This window comes from Colletotrichum godetiae (genome assembly GCF_030913485.1).
Source record: "Colletotrichum godetiae strain CBS 193.32 chromosome Unknown BDP55scaffold_44, whole genome shotgun sequence".
NCBI lineage: Eukaryota > Fungi > Ascomycota > Sordariomycetes > Glomerellales > Glomerellaceae > Colletotrichum > Colletotrichum godetiae.
The window spans coordinates 55,511-81,981 of NW_026851292.1; the positions used below are offsets into that span (position 1 = coordinate 55,511).

At 51.7% G+C, this 26,471-nt stretch overlaps 7 protein-coding genes across 7 annotated transcripts; 3 read left to right on the top strand and 4 right to left on the bottom strand.

Annotated features, from left to right (window-relative positions):
- Positions 1–284: 284 nt before the first annotated feature.
- Positions 285–802, top strand: BDP55DRAFT_675159 (uncharacterized protein). The gene has a single exon (XM_060575720.1). It carries the CDS (start codon positions 399–401, stop codon positions 756–758), a length of 360 nt encoding a protein of 119 aa, XP_060425689.1. The 5' UTR covers positions 285–398; the 3' UTR covers positions 759–802.
- BDP55DRAFT_675160 (uncharacterized protein) lies at positions 789–1,860 on the bottom strand. The gene is made up of 4 exons (XM_060575721.1): positions 1,577–1,860; positions 1,421–1,523; positions 1,147–1,313; positions 789–1,071 (listed from the first exon to the last, which is right to left on the bottom strand). The coding sequence occupies exons 1-4, from the start codon at positions 1,768–1,770 to the stop codon at positions 954–956; spliced, it is 582 nt and encodes a 193-aa protein (XP_060425690.1). The 5' UTR covers positions 1,771–1,860; the 3' UTR covers positions 789–953.
- A 2,027-nt stretch (positions 1,861–3,887) lies between these two features.
- On the bottom strand, positions 3,888–5,577 carry BDP55DRAFT_752313 (uncharacterized protein). The gene is made up of 6 exons (XM_060580660.1): positions 5,333–5,577; positions 5,135–5,262; positions 4,982–5,081; positions 4,774–4,915; positions 4,507–4,715; positions 3,888–4,441 (listed from the first exon to the last, which is right to left on the bottom strand). Exons 1-6 carry the CDS (start codon positions 5,531–5,533, stop codon positions 3,992–3,994), a joined length of 1,230 nt encoding a protein of 409 aa, XP_060425691.1. The 5' UTR covers positions 5,534–5,577; the 3' UTR covers positions 3,888–3,991.
- Positions 5,578–8,005: 2,428 nt separating this feature from the next.
- On the top strand, positions 8,006–9,717 carry BDP55DRAFT_559823 (FAD-dependent oxygenase; the record flags this gene model as incomplete). The annotated part of the gene is made up of 4 exons (XM_060569936.1): positions 8,006–8,275; positions 8,347–8,563; positions 8,635–9,029; positions 9,082–9,717. The coding sequence occupies 4 exons, from the start codon at positions 8,006–8,008 to the stop codon at positions 9,715–9,717; spliced, it is 1,518 nt and encodes a 505-aa protein (XP_060425692.1).
- Positions 9,718–15,654: 5,937 nt separating this feature from the next.
- Positions 15,655–16,493, top strand: BDP55DRAFT_559907 (family 12 glycosyl hydrolase; the record flags this gene model as incomplete). The annotated part of the gene is made up of 2 exons (XM_060569945.1): positions 15,655–15,989; positions 16,094–16,493. The coding sequence occupies 2 exons, from the start codon at positions 15,655–15,657 to the stop codon at positions 16,491–16,493; spliced, it is 735 nt and encodes a 244-aa protein (XP_060425693.1).
- A 273-nt stretch (positions 16,494–16,766) lies between these two features.
- Positions 16,767–19,262, bottom strand: BDP55DRAFT_559850 (uncharacterized protein; the record flags this gene model as incomplete). The annotated part of the gene is made up of 2 exons (XM_060569940.1): positions 16,767–18,985; positions 19,070–19,262. 2 exons carry the CDS (start codon positions 19,260–19,262, stop codon positions 16,767–16,769), a joined length of 2,412 nt encoding a protein of 803 aa, XP_060425694.1.
- Positions 19,263–25,073: 5,811 nt separating this feature from the next.
- BDP55DRAFT_559818 (uncharacterized protein) lies at positions 25,074–26,411 on the bottom strand (the record flags this gene model as incomplete). Its single annotated transcript, XM_060569935.1, has 2 exons — positions 25,074–25,320; positions 25,381–26,411. 2 exons carry the CDS (start codon positions 26,409–26,411, stop codon positions 25,074–25,076), a joined length of 1,278 nt encoding a protein of 425 aa, XP_060425695.1.
- Positions 26,412–26,471: the final 60 nt, after the last annotated feature.

The window sequence follows — 26,471 nt, forward strand, 5'->3', positions numbered from 1 at the left end:
GCTCCATGGCCGCGAATTAAATGTGCCTTGGAACCGCCATTTCGCCCAGCTACTATAACGCAAGTCAGCCTCCAAAAGACAAACATCAAGAGGGAATACGAGCTGAGGCTTGGCTGCCTGTAGGTACTTAACACCAATTGGACCATGATTGTGGTTCTTGTCAGCTGCATTCAGCCGGCTGAGTCCACAGACAAACACACGTACTTTCTTTACCACGTGGGTGGCACGCGGGGTAATTTCTCAACCTTGGCCTATAAATACTCGTAAGTTGTTGCACTGACGTCGCCAGTTAAGTCTGTCGATCGTTGTTTCCATGATCAGCTAATTTTCAGTTGGCGGCACAAGAGACAGATCCAGCATCACAGCATCAATCGATCCTCAGCCTGGACAGACTCGATATGATAGCCCTTCACTACTTCACAACCCTCGCACTTGGTGTTAACGCTCTCGCTTCTTGGCCACCGCAGGCTCCAACAAATGCAACCTGCAATGTTGAGGGCAGCATCAAGCCCACATACGGGCACTATGGTCTCGGGGTAGACTTCGATAACGCATACGAATGCTGGGAATTGTGCACCGACGGGCGCCGGCCACCTCGATGTCAGTCCTTTTCATGGGAGTCGACAGCCAAAAAATGCAAGCTATTCGATGTTTCGGTAGAAGACGGGGTGGACGAAGGGGATAGCACGGGTGCACTCTACTACAACAGAGATTGCTTTGTATACACCCTGCGGCCGGGGGTGAACAACAAAAACTAGAGACACGCATATATTAAGTAATAAAACAATGACGTTTAAATCGATACTTTCTTCAGGCGCGTATTGTTGTTCGCGAATGCTCAAAAGCTTGTCCCCTCTCTACTACCTCGACATTACATCTGCCATCTCAGCTCACCTCACATCATGCATCGAGACTCTCTATTCTCAAAGACATTGACTATGCGATTGAGGTGCTCACTGAAGCCATTTCTCGCCGAGCTCCAATCGATTTCCATCCATCACAACTTCGGAGGGCTTTGCGTCGATGACCATGCCGATCATGCGAACCCACTCGTCAGTTCTGTTCGCCCAACTATTGCAGAGAATACATATTAGATCTGGTCTTCAAGAATACCATGTGACTTGTCAAAGGAAAATGAAAACGTACGAGTGCATGACCCCGCGTTGAACGGCAACATCCCCTGGTCGAAGTAGGCTTTCGATAGTCTCTTCGTAGTCAGCCTTGCCATCCTCGGCACTGAAAGCAGTCTTCGGTGTAATAAGCGTAGGTGTTCCCTGGCTGACTGCAACGTAGTCGACTGATGGGGTCCGATGCTGAAAAGGTTGAATTAGCCTCGGGGTAGACTCAGGTCAGGACATCCATCAATGCAGTAATCTTGATCCATTTGCCAGAACCAATCGTAAGAAGAACATCAACATACCATCGGAGTAGTGAATCCAGGGGCCAAGTCCAAGAAGTAAATGTTCACTCCACCTGGCAGGACTATTCCACTTCCAGGGACATCAGCAAAGGCTGGCAGACCTCTGCAAAAGTCAACTACAGCTCGTCTAATTCTGGGGAGCCGGATGCTACGCACCGTCCTTCATTGCTGGCAGGTACTGCCGAGACGGTCCCAATCGTGATTCTCTGCAATTGACCGTCGAACATGTTTTCTGTCACCAAGCTATCGGTAACTACCTCAACTCCAGGTTCGGTCTTGGCTCCATCATTGGATGAGTCGAGATCGAGATTTGAAATGACGATGCGCCGGCGAGGGAATGAATCAGACATATTGAGATAGAAAAGCTAGACTTTTGTTATATAATTCAAAGACGGTATATGTTAGCGGATTTGGAATGCTGGGTGATGACTGAATGATTGAATACCAACACTATCCGTTTTATATCAAGGGCTTATGTCAGGTCAAGCCTTATGTAGTCAAGTTAACTTGGCGGGCTTCGAAGATCGACCCTGAATTCCCGGAGTGACATGCATTATTTCGGCGCCGAGGGAATAAGGGAATTAGTCCAGCGCCGGTAATACGGGGCCGAAGGATCACCCTCATGCCCTCTATCATTGGCTATGCTGTCTTTGTCAGCGCTTTTCAAAATTGCAGTAGTGCTGACGTTCGCTCCCGGCCCCGAAAAGTGCAATCTGATTTATTTGATTAGTAACAACAGAGGGCAGAGGCATGTATGGCAAGGCAAATAGGCAGGCATCATTCACCTTCGGCGACTTTAACCCACACAATGAGTAATTACACTTCGGCCATTCCATCGCAGAAAGTTTTGTTAGCTCGAAATTTGATCAACATTTCAACTATTCATGGCCAAGCGGATGAGAACTGTACTTTCTTATGCAAATATCCAAGTTCCTCAATTCCGAGAGTAGTAGACTACAACATTTTTTTTTAGCTGAATCTGACACTATTCTCTGGATTGGTTTATTGGGTTTAGCTTAGAATGACGAGGCCAGTAGTGCGCTTGTAGGAGGTCGACTCCCGGGAGCTCGACCTTTTGATCATCAAGTACTCAATATCAGAAACGTTGAAATGGGCCTCAACTCTTACAGTCGCAACTTCCGACTATTGAAGACTTCTGCAACAGGCAGTTTTTTCCCATAAGGTGTATAAAAGTACACTTATACATGACGCAGACAACAGTGCGCTTTGTAGAAGATTGCGATTTCTCATAGCTGCACCTGCAACTAAACGTTCAATTTTTGTCTCGCTCTTTCCTTCCCGCACTGTTGCAATAAACCATTTAATGTACCTAGCCCAAGCCAGATTTGAAATCTGAATAACCTTGTATACACAGCCAAAGCCTGCAGGGGAAATGTAAGGGAGTACAACTTTCAACTCACTCGGTCCTTATATGTGGCCTTCACCCCGTGCGTCTCAGGAAACCTATAATATAATCTAAATTGCAAGGACTTAACCCCCAGGGAACAAGTCCTGGACAAGTCCTCTTGTTTATCGCATCATATCTTGAGACTTCTCCTAGACTGGCTATCTACACATCCTGAGAATGATGAAAGAGGGCCCGGGAAGTGGGAGACTTCTTGGGCGGGTTGATCACCTTACCCACCGCGGGGAACCATAATAGAAAGCAAGCAACATGAGGTGGACCCCAGATAGCCTGTTCCAGCCCGACTGCCCCAGGTTTTTTCGAAGCTTCAGAACGTAGCATTCAGGCATCGGCAAGACAATCGCCGTTTCGACTACAAGATAGAAGGATCATGTGTGGATATGGAGACGGCTGACTGCGACTATGCCTCCGCTGCATCTGTGCTTGCCCAACTGTTTGCAAGACATATTAGTGATATTCGGTTTCCGGCTACAGCCAAGTAATAGATGATGGTTTGTTACTTGCATGTGTATTTCGAAGATCTACAGCCTCACATACAGCAACAATTACTTGATGCAGACAAGTAGGTGAGCATGCCAGAGCCGGAATGTGGGCAGATATGCATGGGTACATCGCGAACTTGCCTTTCTTCCTAGACTGGTCGTGACAGACTTTTGCTACGCAGGCAGAATTTATAGAAGGAAAAAGATTGAATGTACATGGGTGGTATTGATGTATTGTTTTCTCTCGATACGAGAAACTTTTATTTAGGCTTCTATCATGGGCGATAGTGCAGAAACCCCCCGAGTCCGCACTTGCAGAAACCTTCGTGGAGGTTGTTACGACCAAGGAGAGTTTCAAATCATTGAGGCCGAGTCAGTCCAAGAAACTTCGGAGATTTCATGCTATATCTACCTAACAAGGAAGCTATTTTCTCCCTTTGGATCATTAAACAACGCGATCTTTCTGTCAACAGTCGAGCCAACTTTTGGTGTGACGTTCAACTGCATGGAAAAGTCAGACTCGCTTTCCGAGGTACTGCTAGCATGCAACGCCTGAAACCACATGGAGAATTGATGAATTGAATATAGAAATTGGTATAGAGCAAGTAGCAAGACATGAAATTACAACCAATCGAAAATGAATAAACAAAAAGAACTCCGAGGCTACCAAGCTTCACGTGTTCGTTGAGGGCGCTGCTCACCAAATTCGCTGGTCCTATCCTCGGTAACGATCTCAACTTCGTTCGATACCACGATACCGTTCGGTGGTTTTCCTGATGTGGGCGTAGAAGAGCCTTTAAGGTTTTGTAATTTCACGTCGCTCATTATGCGTTCCTCGCTTTCGGTGAAAGTCACGTTGGAGGCGACAGGGTTTGCGCTAGGAGGTCCAGTCCGGCGCGAGGAATCCCCATGGCCGCCCCCAATGGTTCGGAAGCCGCTCGGTGTCTTGTATGCCTTCTTAGTGTTCTTGGATGATCGTAAGACATTGGGCCAAAGAGGTTTGAGATATGTTCTGATGAGAGGGAAGATCATGGGAAGGTTCGTCGTGACAACTGCGACGAAGGTTTCGCGAGTACCCCATGTGCCGGCAAGTTGGGCACCATTGACGGGATCCTAGTTCAATGTTAGCGAACAGATAAGAATTACAACGAGGACTATTCGCGATGGATGAAACGTACCACCAGCACGAATATGCTCTTGAGCGTGGCACAGACCAGGACGAAGATGCCTGCACCGAGCACAATGGTCGATGCAATCTTCTTGGCGAGTCTCAATGTTGACTCCCACAGCAGAGGAATTGGAATCAGAATGAGATAGATATCGGTCGAAACATTCGCAGCGAAGGAGGTCCATATGATCGGTAACGAGACAGCAGCTTGGCAGGAATCTAGAAGAACAATTGTGAGCATGTGTTAAGCTTTTGGTTATGGGGATAATGAACTCACTTCCGGGGTCCGGGCTAATCTGCCAGTATTTGCTGAAGGGGATGCACGACAAGAACACTGCTCCAAGAGAGGCGACGAATGTCCCGATGACAAGACCGAAGCCAATCCAGATACGCATGCGATATCGACGGCCTAGACCTTCCTGAATGTAGATGTCAGTCGACAACTATGATATGATGTGGCTGCATAGTAAATAGGGAGTAGATACCGTTAGTCGAAGGTAGAAGACCAGCATCGCGAGCTTCAGCAGCCAGATGAGTGCCGAGTAAGTGGTCCACCCAGCAATCTGGATCTTGGATCCGATGATCCTATGTTCTGGTTTAACGAATGACATTCCGCATTAGTGCCGATGCCGACTTACCTTAATTGATATTCTGGGTCACTCGTAGATAGTGCCGCTCGCTCTTCGTTAGTCATGCCATTATTAGCGAGCCCGTGAGCGATGTTGCCAACCGAGTAGGCCAGAGTGGATTGGACTGTGTAGAAAAGCTGCACACAAAGTAGATGAAAGTCAGCAACAAGCTTTTTTAAGTGCCGTAGTATCATCCAAAACACATACGATTGCTGCCCACACAAGGTAGTCGTCAGCCCGAAAATTTCGGAACCCCACAGCCTTGGCTCTGGCGTACGTCCTCAAGGCCGTGACGATCACTCCGATGCCGTAGAGTGTCCACGCCTCGATCGTGAACTGTCGACCTGCCTCGGCGGCAGCTGCAGCGGCAGCCTGCGCAGCTGGGTCCGTGGGATCAGTGGTCGACATTGGCAGGTTGTGTCTCAGTCGAGGGAGCGGGGTCGAAATATGTCCAATGACTGCGGATACGACCGAGAAAGAGGGCAAGATAGAGTGAGGAACGCCATGCATACAAGTATTAAATCTTGAGAGACCAGGAGGAGCTGAACTGAATCAAGAAGCAAGTCTAGATGTTTGAATCAGGGTCCGCGATCCAACACTAGTGCACAAGAACCGGAACATCGATCATTGGAAACATGGCAACAGGCTTAAACGCAGCAAGTTGGAGCGTAGAGTCCCAATTGATGCAACCCATGGCGGAGGAGACGTTTCCCCTACTATCCGCAAGACGACTTTGGATGAATTTGCAGGGACCCCATGTAGCTTTTCTTGTTGCATAACTCCATCTCCGAGCTGTGACAGTGCAAACCAAACTTCGTGTATGGGAAGCCCCAAGACAACCCATAGTGCAGTTTCTAAGGATTCAAGGATCTTTGAACATGTTCATCGGACTAATCCCGCATCTGGTGAGCAGGACGCGATGCTACCGCAACGGTGATGGCTCAGGAGTGTGTTACACTCGCTCATCATCCGGCTTCCGGTCGTCTCTTTCATCTCTCACTTGGCAATTCAAGTTGTCTCCGTGGCCATGGCTCTTCACAAGGTTACCAGATAGAATTATTTCTGGGATCAAAAACAGGGATACCATTACTTTAAGAATTGGGCCCTCATCCGCTTTATCCGCACGCTTCGATCCGTAGGCCTCCTAACATCAGCTCAGATTACAGATGATAAAACAAACGCAGCTTCGCAGCCATGTTTTGGACTGCGTTTGCCTCCACTCTCCCGTCCGGTGAACTATTCAGCGTTCAGTTGACGGAGCTCTCCTCCACTTGCCAAGGTCCTAGATCATGATGGTGGAATCGAACCCATGGCTGCCCCCTGACTCGAAAGTGGACGGCTCCCCTCTGTAGGGGGCCCAAGCGGAACACGGGTGCTTCCCCCGGTGTAGAGCGCCCCCACTGTCAATACTTTTCTTTACGATAAGGTAATGAGGATACCTCGGGCGATGTGATGAGGGGGCGGGGGCGAGTTGCGAACACCAGACCTAAACGGCATAGGATTTGCAAACGGGGCTACAGTTGAGAGGGCCCAGGCCCGGACACGAGCAGCCGAATTCTTTAATCAAGAATATATCATATCAGACGGTCATGCCGAGAACACGTCCAGAAGGGGAGAAAGAAAATGGAAGACTTCACATGGGTCCGAGGGGATGGTTGACAGGTCAAAGCGGCCCGAGAGACAAACGGCTTTCAGATTTCCAGTAGCAAAGGGGCACAGTGAGGCGCAGACTCGGGGAGATTCTCCGACCTGACGTTCAATCAACCTTCCCGAGCCATAGCTGCCTCGGCTTGGTTCCTGGCCCTTGCGTAAATGCATCCAGATTTCCTGAGCAGCACTGAGAAGAGGCACTCCACAACAGAAGATACCCACCCTCAAAAGTGTTGGCACGAGGGATTTTGTGGCTGCGCTATACCAGATGCCGCACAGCCGAGGGCCTAACGTCTCGTAGCAGCATTGAAGGAAGAATCATGGTGGGGGATTGTGGAGAGTAGGATATATCTCATCGCAGACGTGCGAAGAGGTGCAACAGATGGGTAGCATTCGGAGTTTTGTCTCTGACTTGACTTAACTTGGCACTAAGAAGTTGGCAGCCGTTGGACTTTTCGACACACAGGTGTCCCATGGTACGGGCCGCAGGATTTACAAACACCGGTCGGAACTATTCGCTACGCTTGGACTGTATGGGACGATTTCCCTTCTCAAAGTAACCTTGAGCCATAGGGCTCCGCTGCGGTATTCATGCTGATTGGGAGTTTGGTAAATGAATGTAACTCACTTACAAATGAACACTAGCAGAGACACGTGGATTGAGATGGGGGCCATGTCGACGCATCTCACTGACCTGCGTGGAAAGAAAGAGGTCTCCCAGAGAGCACGCGCGGTTCGATCCAGCATCTGGAAAGCGCATAAGTCTGGACAATTCGTCATTGTGTTCCCCGGGATACGCGGACTACAGCCACACATATTGACGAGGGTCGCGAGGAGCTTTCACCACTTTTGATCAACTTGGTTGGCGGCTCCGTTGTAGAATAAGCAGGGACGCATGCATGTCAGGGGCACCAAGCAAGGGATCGAAATTAAGAATGCAAGCAGCGTTGCGCCCGGTAAACTTGGCTTACAGAATCCATCACACCTCCCATGCACGATAATAAATAATGATCGAATCGCTGCTGCTTATCGACGGATTGACTGTTTGGAACCAGGCGCACTCAACCACGAGGGGTCTGTCCGTTCACTACCACCACATTCGTTTCGAACTCTCTTGACATCTAGGTTACACTTGGGCCAGCTTTTGTGTCACCAGTTGCATCCTTGGGTCTATCGAGAGTTTATCTACTGCCAATCCGGCTCCCTCTTCTGCCCCTTCCCCCTGCCGAGATGCATCGATTCAAGATGGAAGTCCTTACAGCCGTTGCTGCATGGGCAATCACCTCAGCATGCCTAAACGTTCCTGTCGCTCGTCAACTCCTCGGAGGCGTCTGCCCGAGAGATACGGCTGAGCTTGGCGATAGGCTCTCAGCTACTGCAAAGATCTACCAGCCGGGCACTGCCGAGTTTACCAACGCGTCTATCCGGTGGTCGAACCTTGATGCACCCAAGCCCAACCTCGTGGTGATCCCCGGGACTGAGAACGATGTTGCAGAGACTGTAAGTGAATGACTTTAGTTTCGTCCGAATGTGACTAGGCGCGAAGCAGGTGCTAATCAACCTACCGATAGGTCAAATTCGCCAACGAGAAGAGCATGCCCTTCCTTGCGTACAATGGCGTGCATGGCGCTATCACCACTCTGGGAAAGATGGACAACGGCATCGAAATCTATTTGTCCCAGCTGAGCGGTGTTGAGGTTGCTGCAGACGGAACCACCGCCAAGATTGGCGGTGGTACCGGGTCCAAGCTCGTCACCGACACGCTCTGGGCTGCCGGCAAGCAGACAGGTAAGTTCCGTTCTCGTTTTATCTCCATCACTCGTACCTTGTCGAGATGTATCGTTGATCATGTACTGCAGTCACGGGAACATGCGAGTGCGTCAGCACGCTCGGGCCTGCTCTTGGGGGTGGCCATGGATGGCTTCAGGGTCACCACGGTCTGGTCGCCGATCAGTTTGTTTCCATGAACATTGTGCTAGCCGATGGCACCTTGCAGACCATCAATGAGACCTCGGACCTCTGGTGGGCTGTCAAGGGCGCTGGCCATAACTTTGGTATCGTGACCTCTCTCAATGTCAAGGTCTATGATATCGAACACAGCGACTGGGCAGTTGAGACGTTTATCTTCAGCGGCGAGAAGGTTGAGGAAGTCTACCAGGCTGCCAATGAGCACCTCCTCAAGAATGGCACCCAGGCTGCTGAAGTCATCAACTGGTCCTACTGGCTCAGAAATCCCGATGCTGACCCGGAGAACGTGAGTGAAGACTGTCTGTCATTGTCCATGAGTACTACTAACATTAGTCAAGCCCATCATTCTTTTCTGGGTTATCCAGGAAGGTGTCACGACTGTCGACTCCGTCTACACTCAGCCTTTCAGGGACATCGGCCCCATCTCCGCCACTCCGGACTCGGGAACCTACCTTGACCTCGCCACGTGGACCGGCATTGCTCTTGACTCCATCCCGTGCCAGAAGGTTGGCTTGAACAACCCTCGGTTCCCCATTTACGTCGAGTCATACAACATTGAGGCTCAACGTAAGGCGTACGACCTCTTCGCTTCTTCTATCAGCGGCGACTCACCGTTCAACAACTCTCTCTTCATGTTTGAGGGCTACTCCAACGAGGGTGTCAAGGCTATTGCGAGCGACTCAACTGCGTTTGCTTATCGCAGCGACAACCTTCTCTTCGCACCCCTTATCACTTACTTCCCCAACGGCACTGAGCTTGATCAGAAGGCCGCCACGCTCGGTAACCAGCTCCGTGACATCATCCATGAAGGAAGCGGCCGCACTGAGCAGCACGTGTACCTCAACTATGCCTTTGGTGATGAGACTCCTAAGGAGTGGTACGGTAGCGAGCAATGGAGACAGGACCGTCTTCAATCTCTGAAGACCAAGTACGATCCCAATGGCAAGTTCAGCTTCTACGGTCCCATTGCCTAGAAGTATTTGATAGACCTGGGTCTTGGCTCTAGAGGCAGTGATTACAACTCGTAGAACGACAAAGACGGTTTTAGTTTGGCTCGTAGATACCACATCATCGTATTCAAGTTGTTGATTAGCACATAAATGTTCTCAAGTATACTTTGCAATGTCAACCCTTTCTGTTCTTCGCATCATTTGACTCGGAAGAAACTGGGATGTATGAGAGGAAAACCGGTTTGCCGTGCTTTGAACTCAACATTCGACCTGCCATAGCGTCAATACGATTGCAGCTCGTGACTTCGATTGTTTCTTGTTCTAGGTTCAATTAGTACCTCGATAAGTATCCTAGTACAACAACTTCGTCACGTATTATCCGCCTTGGTCATATGCCAACCGAATCATATCCGACTGACCTGCCTGCTATTAGTTGCTCTGTATAATACAGTACTTGATATGTGGTGAGAGTCTATGACCGGCCGCATATCAGACACTTCAGAGTTTATTGCAGTTGTGCATGATTAATTTTGTCCGCACTTGCACGATACCTTGCTTGATATAGACATATCCGCCGATGGCTGTCGCTATCCAACCTTGGATGCTTCCATTCTTCAATTGACAACTTCAAATGTTGTTGCACGGAGATCAAAATCCAAGTTCACATTTTCTCCTCTCAGCACCTATACAAAGGGTCGTACCTTAGCCGAGACAGGTCTTTTAGAATCGAACCAGAAATAGGCACCGAGACTCGAACCAGGAAAGTCATTCAGGCATAGCAGCTTCACCGGCAAAAAGAACAACAGTAGTTGTCGAAACAGTATGCCTTGTTTGACTTCAAAGACGCTGACTACAAAATCACAGAAACCTTGAAATGAGGGTATTGGGTACCTTGGACACTAAACTGGCAATCTTCTTTACTGCCCAGAATTCCGTGTTGTATTGACAATGAAAACGTCTGGTCTAGCACAAGCATTGGCTGGTAGGCTGCTATGGATACATACAGTTCAGTGAAGGACTCAGCATTTTTCTAACAGTCATCATTGGTAACTGTGATTCCTAGAAACCTCTTTGAAAATCATTATCTTCCAAAAATCAATTCGCCTCTTCTGGATACCATGACATGATACATCCAGGGGCTTCCTATGACAAGCTGCTCGGACACGAAAAAGTTCGAGCATTGTCTTCCATAGAAACGTCAGATTTTCCAAGATGGACAAGCAAAGATGTGTGGCGCAACCTCTGACGATGGGCTTTCGAGCTCGTCGTCATACCTTAGTGAGGAGTTCAACCTGTGAAAGACACCAGTATGGCGATATCTACTTTCCCTGGCATTGAGTGACATTCAACCTCCACCAGACATTCAATGTCGCCGCTCAATATGCAGGCGATCTCCTTTTCGTCATGTAGATCTCGATTGCATCAACCCCTGGTGAATCCTGCAGTAGCTACATCTTTCAGCTCCGAGGCACTAATGCACAAAACGCAAATACTGAGAGACATCTTGCCTCATCCAATCTCTCTATTAATCTCTCCACTCTGCAGGCTTCTCCTCTCTCTCGCTTCTCACGTCAAAGTCCTTGGGTATGGGCTGCCAATAGGAAGACGAGCTCCGAGTACCCCTTCTTTGACGGGTGGATTGCCGAACCAACTACCTAACCACCCATCGAAACCCAGCTGTCGCAATAGTCCGAGACCGAATGTGAGAGACAAAAGCGAGGTTATCCTCGATTGGGCACTTCAGTTACCCAATGAGGATCAGTCCGCATTCCCCGGATCCCATCTTCCAGCTTTTCCTAGCGTTAAAAAATCCGAAGCCTCGTCTCTGGGCGAGAGAGCAGGGGGAGGGGGGCGAATTCAACCACCGAGGGTAATTGTGCATATCCCGAATCGTTAAGCTGCATGAGTGGCAGAGACATGCATATAGCAAGAATTTGTAGGATATGATACGCCCGTCGGCCAGCCCACATGCGACATAAACCCCATATGTTGATGAATTTCATTGCAGATGAGAACAGGTCTCCACCAGAGGCAGAATCCTCAATCCGATCATCCAGCCTACTGCAATCGGCGATGAAGAAATCCAGGGCAATGGCAACCGCCATTATCAGTAACGCAAGTATCTTAAGAGAGTGAATATTGAGTGTCGGAAAACTTAAGACATCACCGCTTCAGCATTCGCCTTCTAACGCTTCCCCGGATACGCCTTTCGTGTGTTTCAATCAACGGCCGTGGCATTGTTGCCACAAGAGGAACGCGTGGGAGTAGGCCCCCTCCCGAAAAACAAAGAAAACCACGCATTGCCTTCGTGGAAGACAATGGAAACAAGTCAAAACGATAGCCCATCAGCAAAGCCCTCAAATGCTCCATCCGACACATTCCTGCCGGGTCCATGTCTCGACCCCTCAAAAATGCCGCGGACGATGGCTGATAACAGGGTGTGAGTATGTCAACCAAAAGCCGAGTCCAGCCCATCCTCTGCGGAGGAGGCAGACAAGCCACCAACGAGCACCCTCTTGCGGCAAATGGCTCTTCCTGTCTCTCTGTTAGCTCCCGCGCCGCGCAATTTTACCCGTTTTCCATTCCTCGATGGACGTTCCGTGGCTCCGTCCGTTCCTCAGTCTTGCCGATTATTTTTTGCCCAGTCCTATGTTCTGGGTCTAGCGCATGCCGGCCAGCCGCCGCGGCGAAAACCCGTACCGGCCGGCGTACGCCACAAGTCTCAGTCCGTCTCTCCTAGACCCCTGTCACAGTGCGTCTTCACCTACACCACCCTCTTCTCTCCCCTCTCAGAGCCTCTTTTCCTTCCTCAAGAACAGTCAGGCTCAGGAAATCCCGCGATTCATGGTCTGGTCCCGAGCACGTGGAACCGACCACCCCTTCTTGAAAGTCCCCTGTTCTCTTTCCGATCGGGAACGCAGGACAGATGAGACAAGCGCCGGTGTTGAGTCGCCTCCAGGGATTCAGACTAACAACTCAAATTCCATTCCTCGGAACCGGGACCTCCATCCCCTGCACTTGTCCTAGGTCAACCCTCTTGAGTGTCTATATACCAAGACAGGATAAGATATCAAAAGACACGACTGCACACGCCCCTCCAAGCATGACGAAAAGCAATGATATCTGATTAGAGTTGAGTCTATGCCATCGGCTACGCTACTCAGATGAACCCGCCGCTAGTCAATGTGCCAATTGTCAGCACACACCACCACACCCCTCTACCCTCCTTACCCAAACATCACCACCATTGCGACGCGTCTCCACCAGCTCAGGCACGACGCACGTCCGCGGACTCAAAACAAGGAAAGGCCAGGTAGATAACCAAGACATAACAGGGCCGAAGGGGATCTTCCCAGATTCGTGGGATGGCAGCACCGAAGATCACTCACTCACTATCTTGACCTCCGAGTGGCCCCAGTCTCTCGTCCGAACCAGACGCGTCCTGTCTCCGAGGCTAGATTAAGGCGCTTTTTTACATGGACAGGTACGGATAACCGATGGCGTATGCCAAGTGGCGCAGACAAATCGTACCGTCCCCTCTCAATGGTAGTGCGTTATGTAGTTCAACTTTTCCCCTCACATCTCATATACCGTGAAAATAGTCTGGTTCGGCGCTGTCCACGCGAGGTTCACTCTGCAGATACGAAGAAAAACCAAATATCTCAAATGCTGAACCAGTTCACGTCCACAGATGGCTTGCTGTCCGAATCTAGTTGGAAGGCGTTCAACAAGCGCACAGAAAAACCAAGTATCGTCAACCATGGCAATTGTTTCTCGAGCCACTATCACATCTCATACTGGCTTTCTTGGTTTTTTCTCACACGAAAGCCACGAGCAGTTCATATGAGTCTGCCTACCTCTTCTACCCCAGGTCATGAGGCTGTGGGCTAGCCACAGCTGGAGTTCAGCAGCGCCACCATGAGGTCGGACCTCTCCGCGTTTGCTTTTGTGCTTTCGTATCCATACTAGCTGCAATATGGTTCCTGATATCAACTTTGGAGAGTTCCAAGTTGAACACAAACTTTACAGAATACCTGGGTTCACTGGAAGATACTCCAATGAGACACCCGTGCTAGCGATCTTCTGATCGTCTCATGCTCATGGGCCTACGATGGGCCAGCCACGATGACTGCATCATCTTCACTGATAGATCATAACAATGACGCGAGAGAGCACCTTATTGGTAAATGAATCTGCGTACTATTGAATTTCACGTGAAGAAAAGGGAGACCTAACAGATTACAGAACCATACTCCCAAGTGGTGCGTCATGTCTCGATATCCGGCTAAGAGCCTCAGATAAGCGAATGTAGGGTCAGCACCGTCAGATAGCCTGTCAGGGAACAGGCATCGTAGGATTCGGGGACCAAGTAATTTTCTGACCAGACCGGGTAAGATTTTACAAGTAGGTAATCACGTAATCACCAATACCAGCGGCAGCCAAGAGTGCGGTAAATCAGATCGGATGCGCACGCACGTAATGCACGTTAAAATGACAGGTCTCCAAGGCGTGCACAAGCGAAATCCCATATGCGCCGATCAAACGAGCCCGTTATCATGGCCAACGCTGAACTACTTGAGATTAACCATCAAGATTTGGAATGAGAGTGCATACAGCGATATCTGTAAACTCCGTACCTCCACGAAGCTGGGCCGTGTACGTCCGTAGCACTAAGATTGAACGAAATTTCACCCTCATTCTTTTCATTCTTTTCATAAAGAAGAAACCCAGCGGCTCGCACGCAAGTTTGCATTAGGAGACAGAAGAAGAAGAGAGCTTCGCACGCAACGAAAACCTCCGGCACGTTTCCAGTAAATTAACGCCCGATCGAATCCCGCCAATCGCGGCTCCTAGATCCCGCCGCGCTCCCACTTCCCAACTCCACCTGGTCGACTCTTCTCGGTTACATCGCGGGAAGCCCCCGGCGCAGCAGCGCGGATTACGGCAGTCTAACCCCGCATTTTCCGCCGGCAGTCCATACTGCTTCGTAACTGCTTCGCAGGAGTGCCAGGGCAGATTATATCTCCTCGAATCCCGTGCGTTGAAAGCCATGCCGGGGTAGCCGGGGCGCCAAGTGACGTCGGCAATGAAGCTGCTTGGAGTTTGTTGTAAATCTGTGCGCCTTGAAGAAAAGAGATGCCGAATGAGGTCAGAATGGGTGACGGGCTTTCGTGAACATGTAGGTTACTACAAAGTTAGGAATCGATTATTGTTCCGCTCTCTTTGAGATACCTTATATAATCAGATAGTCGAGTCAACTTCGAAGTTTGGTGTAGAACGTCCCAAGAAACTTTAACCTTTGGACATCATCCCATCCACGGCCCCGGGTTCCCCTTCCCCACGCCTCCAATAGCCGGGTTCCCCTGATTCGTGGTTCCCTAAACTCCCGAACTGGATGGATCTCGCCCGGGGTGCTGACAACACCACGATGGTAGCCGCCAATGAAGACTCGTTTACCATGGGCTTAGCTCACTGTCGTCCTACGGTCCAGGAGAGCTTATATCAAGAGCGGATATGATCGTCACCCCAATTGGTAACTCCCGTATGAGCTCCAGGGGATCAAGGCGCTCGTGATCAATATGCTAGGTCCTCAATCTACCCTTTCGAGGCAGTTACGGAAGGTAGGTCCACGAAACGGGTCCGGCATTACTGACGATTCGTGCGGATAGATAGAATGTTCCCACGTGGACTGTGACATTGACGGAAGCTTGCTTGACGTTGCTGGGGACCCCGCGGAAGAATAGATGAATTGCAGAGAGAAGCGGTCCTGGGCCAAGAGAATCAATTTCAACATGGAGTCAAATACAGATACCTTAAACTGAAAGGCAGGATATATAAAACTTGATCATTCGTTTCGCAGTTCCTGTACCTATTAGACCTTCCAGCCAGCCTATCATTCAATAATCACAGACCAGTCCCTCACTTGCAAGCTCTTGTCTCCATCCACCAGCCAGTCCCGCCATGAAGTTCTCCGGAGTCCTCGCCCTCCTCCCCCTGGCGCTCGCCAGCCCGACGCCGACAACCGTCGAGAAGCGCGCGACGACCTACTGTGGCCAGTGGGACTCGGCCGTCACCGGCACCTACACCGTCTACAACAACCTCTGGGGCATGTCCTCCGGCACCGGAAGCCAGTGCACCACCCTCACCGGCCTCTCCGGCAGCAACCTGCAATGGTCCACGGCCTGGTCCTGGTCCGGCGGGCAGTACAACGTAAAGTCATACGCCAACGCTGTTGTCAACGTCAGCAAGAAGGCTTTGAGCGCTATTAGCAGCATCCCCTCGACCTGGAACTGGAGGTAAATGCTTTCTCTTTCTCTTCTCCCTTTCTTCACATATGAAGTATCAAAACCACAGACGTAAAGCTCAAAGACTTGATCAAACTAACATCACTCAATTGAAGCTACTCCGGCACAGGCATCGTAGCAAACGTAGCCTACGACCTCTTCACCTCCTCCACAGCTACCGGCGACGCCCAATACGAAATCATGATCTGGCTCGGCTCCCTCGGCGGCGCCGGTCCCATCTCCGCCACTGGCAGCACCATCGCCACCCCGACCGTCGCCGGCCGCACCTGGAACCTCTACAAGGGCGTCAACGGCCAGATGACCGTCTTCAGCTTCGTCGCGCCCAGCAACGTCCAGAGCTTCAGCGGCGACCTCAAGGCGTTTGCGACCTACCTCATCAACAGCCAGGGCCTGCCCTCCTCGCAGATCCTCCAGAGCATCGGCGCCGGTACAGAGCCGTTTGTCGGGTCGAATGCCAAGTTCACCACGACTGCTTACACTGCTTCTCTCTCTTGATAGGTTTCTGGCCGAGTCGAAAGTTAGGCGACGTTGGATGGGGAAGGGGGCCCGCTGGGAACTGAGACAGACATGTGGGAAATCATATGGGAGGGTCAAAAAGAAAGCTGTCTCGAGGACCACAATTCGCTTCACTGTTCATACTTATTTCAAAACAAGTATATATCACAAATGACCAAAGATTGCGACTTGACACGAGAGTAAGACCGGACACTAGAACCGTTGAGAAAGAGAAAACTTTGGTAAAATAGGTTCTTTTTCTTTTTTTTTCTTTCATCGCCAATAACCAGGCGCTCGATAGTGTGCCATGCTCTGCTGCGCAGAGACCTCAAGCCTCCCCGACCAGAAGCAGTGTTGCGGTCTGATGGTATTGAGCTCTACCACGCCTCCAACGGCAGCCTTCTTTGCAGCCTCGTACGCCGCCCTAGTCTCGATGCGAAACGCCTTGATGGCCTCTAAAACGTCCCGCATACCATGTAGCCCTGCCGTTCTGGGAGGTTCCAACTCTGGTGGCATAACGATGGCGTCCCAAGCCGCGTGGAAGATGAGAACTCCTTCCGGGACGCCGGCTTTCACGTGCGTTGGGGAGGCTGGTCCGGCTCTGGTTCTTAGCACTGGGTTCGTCACGAGTTTCATATACTCGTTGACAGCAAGGTGTTCGGAACTCGGAATTCCATCGCCGACCCAGATGTCCCGATCGAATTGACTTCCGCCCCATATGTCACGGTAGCGCATAATCTCGCCCCCAATATCGCTGTAGGGGAAAGCGCTCAAACGGCCTGTGGCGGGCTGAGGGTGGTCATTAGCGACTTTGTCACCCGCTGTTGCTTGCTTTTTCCTCGTAGCGTTAGGTCGTGGCCGAGGTCGGCGCTGGTCGCCGAAAAAGCTGAAGCCCACTCCCTCGCCCATATTCATAAGCTCTTCGGCGTCTAGGTCGTCCGCGGCTGAAAAGCCGGCGGGATCCTCAATCGGATCGGCTTCGAACTCTAGACGAAGATGACGCAGGCCGCGCAGGAGGACTGGACCACGTCGCAATGACGATTGAGAGGCAGTCTCTCGAATCGCGCGCTCCTGGAGACCGGACAGCGTGAGGAAGTGCACTACCTTGTCTATCAACGGCCCGTTGGAGCGACGTGGGATCTTGGTCAGAGTCAGAGACGTCAGCCGGGGGTTCATGTCCGGCTCGAACGTCTGTGGGAAGGCCATCTCAGATCGTTCCCTAACCACTGTCTCGGCTAGCCAGAGTCGTGCCATGGTTGACAGTCCATCAGTCTCAAGCGTCGGTATCTGCGTCACGAGCGAATGGTGAATCCTCAACACTCGAAGATTGGATGAGAAGACGGGCCTGAAGACATGCACGCAGCCCAGAGAGCCGCGCAAAGTGACGTTCTTGGGCCATGGGAGGAGATGCTGCTGATTCAAAGCAGATCCTTGGACCGGTAGGTAGAACGGATCATCGCAGGAGAACTCTTCCAGCTGGCCTTGCGAGCTACGTAGCAGTCTCTCCACACCTGAAGAAGTGATTTGAGTGTCTGAGATGTGCAGGTGGGTGATCCCGGAGGGTGCAGAGCAGACGTCGAGGTACGGCACGTCTGACCAGTCAGGTACCGGATGATCCATGCCTCCCGCAGTTGCGGCCTTAACGTAATCCACACTGTCTCGTCTCAAAGGAGTTCTGCCATTGGCTCGAACTGCTTCGTCCTCCTGCAGATCGCGACTCGCATCGGCAGAGTAGATGGGGGCATCCACGAAGTGCCGCTCTGCATGGCTGAAGGTCCCGCTCGAGTCAGATTCTTGGATAAACATGAATGGCCCAAAGGTGTCGTTTCCTTGACCATCAAAGACAAGTTTGCCCTCGGCCATGCATCGAGACTGAGACCTCAAAGATGGACTATTGAAGCAAAGTGCAGCAAATTGACCAAGAACACCGTCTGTAACTCTGTTTTCGCTGATATCCAGACTCCACAGAGAGCTCTTGAAAGCCTGGAAGAGCATCACAGCCAAAGAGTCGTTGATCTCCCGACGCCTCGCCTTGAGGACCTTTAATCTGCGTAGGTTGCGACGTCCGTGTGCTGCAGTGATCAGAGGCTGCAGGGAACCTGGCAATCCGGAAACGTCTAGAAGGATCAGCTGCTGGAGCTTGTCCGACGTATAGAAGCTGTTGGGGAGTTGATTTTGGCAGCGAGCGACACTAAGAACCAACAGGCCTTGACGAGGATCGGGAGGTGTCGTATTTGCTTCGGACACCGGGGTGGCTGTCAAGAAGGCGGGGTCCGCCTCGGCGTGGCCGTCCAAGAGGATGCATCTGAGGTTTGGCAGTATTTTGGGCAGCTGACGCAGAGTCTGAGGTATTGTCCTGATGCTACTGTCGGACGAGAAGTGGGCAGTGTCTTTTGCAAAGTCGCGAAAGTCGAGAGTAATAATCAGAGCCAGGGTCTTCGGCCGCAGGCGCTGCATGCGGTCGAAGACAAATGCCAGGTACCAGTCAAGGTCTTTCGCACTCCACCGAGATAGTAGCGAAAAGTCAGCAAATGGTATTTCCTTAGTTTGACGGGTGTAGATCGAGACAAACATACCGTCACTTGGATCTAGTCCCAACCGTCGAACGGTGACCAACGGGTCGTTCCATAGGCGGGGTGTGAAGACGACGTGGAAACGTCTATTCACAGAACAAAGACTCGCAAAGTCCTTGTCTGCGACGTATGGTGCCACCAACTCAAGCCAGTCGAGTTTACTGACGGCATCCTGATATGATGGCAGCATGGCCATGGCCATGATGGTGTTGGTGGCTTTGTTTGCGCCTCCTGATTGAGACCACTTGGGAATCCTATGCCAGGATCATGGGGTATGTACCAGAAGATGAAACAGCTTGCCGCCTTTCTCTACTGGTTTGGGGGTCAGCCTACGCCGAAACAGCCGCCGATGCAGAGAAGCAAACGTGGTTGCGTTTACTGCTGGGCAAATGTGCTGGAGCGAGATGGGCGGGCGACACGTTACAGCGGCCGATCAAACAGTCGATGATCGTAGAGAAGCTCGCATTACGGACGGCATATCCAGCTAGTCGCGATGTGGAAAATTGCAAGTGTGGCATCCACGAGACTGAGGCGGGAAAAAGAAAAGTGGCCTGAAAGTGGTGAGATTGTCGTCGCCAGACATGAGAATGATGCAGGTTCCGTTCCAGTGAACAATGGCGCGCCGTCCAGGCTGCGGCCCTGGAAGAGATCGGAGAGTCTTTGAGGACAAGCTGTCAGGGTTGTGCTTGTGCTAAAGAGGTGATGCAGCGATGCTGAGAAGCAGGGAGCGAATACAGGAATGCAAGTCGAAGCACGGCGGCCTGGAAGTCGTTGAGGATGGCCTTCAGCAGATCTGCATTGAACTTCAACGATAAGCCGCAATCGTGCCGAAGCAAAGACGACCTTTCAGACGGGATAGACACGTGGGTGACAAGGGAACGCCCGGTGACAGTGACAGGGCATGGAAGTGGTGCTGCTGTGGTGATTGTTCGCTGCATGTGACGATTGTCGGGCAATCATTGCTGGGACCGGGCGTGTAAGATTGCACCGATTGCTTGAGTCGCCTCACATTCAGTATCTGCTTGCTCTTCTGTGTCTGCTTTCTTCGCCTGGCTTGCCTTGTTCTGGGCGATCGGTCGGGGTGGTGTTGGTTGACGTCAGCAGCCACTCGAGGTTGGGCTGTGCATGCATGCGTGCCAACGCGGTTCGTCCGTACCGCACGTATCGCAGATGACCAAGGGTCTATCTGTACGACAGTGATATCCGTAAATCGCAGGCCGACATGTTTTGGAAATCCGAAGACATGAATTCGCGGGGTTCGGAAAAGGTTGCCGTCGTCAGCCGGGCGAGATTGACAACCCGTGACCCATGGCTCTACCTGGAAGCTCCCGAATTACCTAAGCAAAAAAACAGATACGTACCTCGGGACTCCCCGGCGTGTCCGGCGTCTTCTTCCCGTGGCTAACGCGGCAACACCGGCAATGGCAGTAGAGACCCGCAAGATCACGCCAAGGTATCCTCTCTACTAACCTTACGAGACGACATGTCCCGAAGCTAACATTGACTTCGATAGTCTTAGTCTGCGCGAGCGAGTCCATCTGATAGCTCACGCAATGCGGAGCCGTGAGCGGTAGGCGGGTCCGACGTAAAAAAAAATTAAAAAAATGACAACGGCCAGGGTCCTTCCAACTTCCAAGCCACCTCGGCGCTAATTCTCCGGAGCTGCGCCCCGAGCTGCTGCCCCACACAACCACTGGCGTCGGTGTCTCCACTCCGTGGCTCGCTAGCTTCTATCCAATCCCGCTCCGTCTGTACCCCCGCATCCGATGCTCACCAAAAGGTCGAGACCCGGCCGACAGCCGGTGCTGCCCCACGGCATCGCACGCACCTAACGGCTTCCCACACCAGAAAAGCCCAGAGCAACTCGCAGGTTTTCCTAACGGAAGCAGCTCCGCACGTCCACCGTCACCACCATCCCTTCCACCACACTACACCTTATTTCACCCATTCATCAGCCCCCGAATAAGAAAACCATCATCCTTCTGACCAGACAACCACCCATCACAACATCCTCCGACAAATTGTGATTCCCTATTCATCTTTTTGTTGCTAGTCAATTGACACGAAAAACAGGGAATCGTCCAGCCTTGAAGTTGTTGTAGCCTTGCAATTTGAGGATTCCAAAGTACATGTGTTCGGGCAATGTAGCGCCGATGCCCGCAGCAGACTTGATCGTTCACTCATCGACTAAACGAACCTAAACGAAAAATGTAACGGATTGAGGCATATTCTAACGACGACGATCCTCTCCTCTGCCGCATCTTGCTTGTCAAGCGCCCGTCCGTCCGTCCGTCCCACACCCACGCATTCAACTTCCACCGGACAGCATACACTAAAACCACGAAAAGATGCAAATACCAAAAACGGATTTGGTCTTGTTTTGATACGTTACCTCGGCACATGGAGTCATGGGCATCTTCCTGCTTCTTATCTCGTACATCGTACTCCCCGAACTCGCAACAGCATCCTCTTCCTTTCGCTCTGCAGCTCCTGGTACCTTACCTGGGTGGTACCTATCAGGTCCCACTGCCATGTCTCTGCACGATGAGATACTGCACCACGCCAGATGCAGCGGCTGCCCGAATCCGATGGGCTGCATACTCACCCCTGCGAACGCCGTGCTCTCTTGTCCTTCAGGGCACCAGGGGTGGCCAGAGGGGGCAGGCACATGCATCTGGTCCTGACAAATTCCTCCTGCCCTACCTATCATTGTCCTGGACTCCTGCATGCTGGCCTGCTGCAGCTTGCCCACCGACAGCGGACATTTTGCATCTTCAGTGGAACACTGACATCCCATCCCGTGCGAGAGAAGCAGCACTGCAGCAGTAGCACCAGGAGCAGCAGCGCCATACCTCTCCTAGCAGGGTTTTCTGTACGACGACGACGACACCGAACGACGACAGCGCTGAGCGACAAACCCCCCTCCCCCTGCCATGTCCCGAGAATATGGTCAAGATCGACGGTTTGACAGGGTCGCCGCAGGCTCCGAATGCCGACGCTCAGGCCAGCCTGACTGGGCTGCCTGGATGCGCTACCACCCTACCAATCTGGACCTGGGAATCCAAGCTGCCCATTCATCAGCCCGAACCTCGACTCATCTCATCTCTCGACCAGTGTTGCACCGGAACGGCCGTTCGGACAAGGTCACCTAGGTCTAGGCATTTCCGGGGTGGGTATGTATGTGTGTGTGTCTGTGTGGTTCAACTGCAGCACTGCTTAATCAAACACCCTTTGCGCCCGTAATACTGAGAAAGCGGTGTTCAGTCTCGTCTCACTCTCTGAGATTGAGTTGTGGTGTTTCCCATACCACTCACTCGCTCTCTTGCAGTCTTGCACTGCAGAAGGGCCGCGTTCCTGATTTCAATTTGTTGCTTCTGTCTTTCATCGCCATGTAGACGCCTTCGGCCCGTCTCTCGTTTCATTGCCAATCAAAGCGATTCCCGTCATTGGAAGAAAGAAAAATACCACATGGGAATAGTTACACGGCAGGCCGCCTTTCCCGACCAACCACGAGGCTCCCACGACTGGCAACGTTTCGAAACAAAAGAGGCCAGACGGAGATTTCTCTCATCTTATGTTACACTTCGGAGTCTCCTGTCAGGCTGTCTAATATCACGTCGTCCAGGCACTCTGGCTACTACCTAATAGGCTACAATAGTCTCCTCGTCCGGGGTGGCCTGCCTTGCCTGGCTCCAAACCACCGACTCCCGCCTTTTTTCTGCCCATCGGGCATTGGCTCTTGACCCTGCCAGCCTGCTCTCTTCTCCTCCTCCCCTCTTCCTCTCTCCCCTTCGCCCCCGGTCGATTGGCCCCCCTGCCTCTGATCATCTACCCCTGCCCATTCCATCATATGCATCGGTTCGTCGCCCTCTCGAACCTATCAAGGGGCCCCTAGATTCCAGAGCCATTGTACCACAGAACCAAGTGTTATGGATACTTTGGTAAACCTCTTGCCCCTGCTTTCCCACCAACCCTATTTCGTGATCCCGTCAATCATCCCGATTCGCGCGGGACGTAATCCTGATGACGGAAGTTTGCCTGTAGAATGGGGCATTTCGAACTACAGTTGAACTAACCACAACGCCGATGAGCTAACCATACTACGTAGACCAGTATCCGTAGTCTCTCTATCTAACCCGAATATCCCCAAAACCCTGACGGCCTGAACCGCGCCGTTTGCCCCTCTCCTCCCCGCCCACTCCGGCTCTCGACTCGCGTCCCGGATCGTCCACGAGTCCAGGTCACGATGGGGCGACTTGTGAGAAGAGCCTGAGATGGCAACGAGGAAGAAAGAGACTTCACCGGGGCCCTGGCCCTGGACATGGGACATGGGAAAAGAAGGCTATCAAGCACGTTCGTCCCCATCACGAACCCCTACCCCTACCTCTGTTGACCATTTCCTTGGTGGATTGAGCAAGAGAGAGTAGCGGTGGTGCCTCTTAGTCTCGCAACACAGAGAGAAAGAGAGAGGAACGACGCCAAAATCTGAGACAAGCATGCCTTCGCTCTGGCCGTGCCTTGATCTTGACCCCTGGTCCACCCGCGCAACCTTGACCACACACGCACGTCTGGAAGTGGGGATACTTGGTGGCCCGGACGGTGATCGTCAAGCTCACCTACCGAGACGAGAATGGGACGAGAGGGCACCTCAGCTGAATGTTGTCGTTGTCAGTTTGATGATTGCAACGCTGTTACAATAGTTACGCGTTGGCCATTTTTCCACAAGGAAAATGATCCTACCAGATCGGGGGGGAGGAGGATCAAGTATCAACCAAATCAGATATCACCTACAGTAGCATGCATCAGTACCAAGATTCTAACGGGCAAAACTGTCTCCTTTGAGTCTAGATTGGGGAGATGCAAGACGTAGCTGAAGGGGTGAGATTCCCCAACAACCTGTCAAGTCTACGCCATGCAGAAGAGATGTGATAGAACTTCGGCTGACACCTTGTCACCTACCTACTCTGCGTCGCTCTCGGACTTCAGCTTTTTATGTTTCTTCGTATCAACAGTAGTCTGTTAAGTGCCATGGATTTCACTGACTATGGACCCGCTCTGGGGAAAATATCGGGTTTCTTTCAATCATCTTCTCTTCTCTCTCACAGACGATAGTAGTGTGACAATTTAATCGTAGAAACAATGTGTGATCTCTTTCATTCTTGCGCAAACCAGTAAAGGGCGTTTAAGCGTGTTATTCAGTACAGAGTAGTAGTCCCCTCCAAGTCCCATTTTTCGCCGTTTGAACCCCGTTGTAAGACAAAATTGGCCTCCTCCCGATATCCCCTACTCCTAGTTTTCGCGCCAGAGACAGCATCCTCCCTTTGGTATCCTCCATTCCCCCCCTCCCCCCCACCACTCCCGCCGGATTTTTTGTTGGTACTCATACTACTTCGTTTTTGGAGTCTTTTTTATCGTTAAGAATATATGTAAATCTTTTGAGTTTTTTGTGTGTAGGTTGTAGTGTGTGTGGGTTGATATTTCTCCGCGGCAATCGTAAAAAATGCGTGTAACGTCGTTGCGCAGGACGGGTTTGATGGATGTTGACAACCTCCAATAAGGCAGGCTCCAAGTGTCTCTCTGATAAGCAAAAGCATCCTCTCCCGGTTGATCCATACAGTAGAGAAACAAGTGAAGTAGAAACAAAAGTGACAAAAAATACACCCAAACGGTTTGCCAAATGTACGCCCAAAAAAGTGATTTTTCGTGCAACAGAATTATTACAGGTTGGAAAGTTGAAAAGATTTGTGTTTGTTGCAGCATGTTGCAAGGATGAAGCGACATGCAGACAAGTGGCGTGCGATCCTGGGAATTGTCTTGGAACAGACGACGCAGCCTATCGCCATGGGAGATCCCGACTTGGCGTTTCTTCTGCCCCTCTTTCTCGGCCGGAGTGGCTCTCGAGTCTCCAGTGCCCCAGGAAAACGTCCTGTAAACACCCTGGTTCGAAATGTCTCACTCCAGCAGCAGCAGCAGCCGAGAGAGGTGAGATGGGCAAATAAGGCCCATCTCAGTTCTTGTTGCTGCCGCTACTGCTGGGGCTTGAGCTGGTGCCTGTCTTGACACGCTTGCGGCTCTTGCTCTGCAGGCACATCTCGTCGTAGAGCTTGGCGGCCTTTTCGTTGTACGGAGTCCTGCTGCTCTTGCCCTGCTTGTGAAGGAGGAGATGGGAGACAAAGTTGTCGCGGCGCTCCTTGAACACGTGGTTGCAATTTGTTGCAGGGCACGTGTAGAGCTCAACCTCCTTCTCGTGGGTGCTAGACAAGATGTGTTAGTTAAACGTTGAAAGCGTAAACTGCTAGTGATGAGGAACATACGCCTTGAAGTGTCGCTTGAGATGTTCCTTTCTCTTGAAAGTCTTGGTGCAGTCGGGATAGGTGCACCGCTCCCGCCTAGGCGCCACGTGACGGACCTTCATTGAGCCACACTCTAGGACGGAGCCGTCCTGGTTGACCTGGATCGACCTCAGTTGTCGCAGGGCCTCCATATCGTTCTGGTTCTTCTGGAGAGCGAGGGTCTTACGCTGGACCTCGGCGAAGAGCTTGCGCCTGGGGTCCTGGCGGTGGTGATAGGCGGCCGCGGAGGGGGGAGTGAGGCGCGGGATGGGGGAGTCTGTGGTCTCGCGCTTGACGGCGCTGCTGTTGCCGCCGTGCATGGCCTGAAGGGGCGACGTTGAGGGCGTGGCCTCGTTGCCGAACATCATGATGGGGCTCTCGCTGCTGCAGGACCAGATGTGGGCGTTGCTGGGCGTGGAACTCGGGAGGCCACGGTGGGGGGTCGGCATCACGAAGGGTGATGAGCTCAGCTCCGGGTGGAGCGAGTATTGCTCTGGGTGGTGGTGATGATGTTGCTGGTGCTGGTGTTGCTGCTGGTGAGGGTGAGGCGAGGACATGCCGGGCATGCAGTGAGAGTTGAGGGTTACGTGAAGCATTGTGTTGTAGTCGAGATGCTCCATGCCATAGCCTGCACTCTGCCTCCTTGAGGGAGTAACATGTGTTGGGGCATACTGCATGGGCATCTGGATCTTCACCTCATCGGGCTTGGGGAAGTAGCCCTTGGGATCTTGTGATGGGGCATGGTCGAAGGAAAAGGAGCTGTGGGAGGAGAAGGAGGAGTCGAAATCAATGCTGGACTGGCTGTGATCGTGAGGTGTTGAGCGGCCAGAGCGAGGAGTGAAGGGGCCGTTGGGGTCGTAGACAGAGGATGCGGCAGAGAAGCTTGGTGTTGTAGTTCCACAGCTCATGGAACCGTCAAAGCTAAAGCTGGTCTCGGGACCACCAAAGGACTCCATGATTCCCTCAATGGAGTGGTCCTGCTCCTGTTGCCAGAGGTGCGAGTGCGACATCATTGTGTGAGGTGAGAGTGTTGTTGATTGTTGTTGCTTACTCGCTGTTGTTCGAGAGAGGGG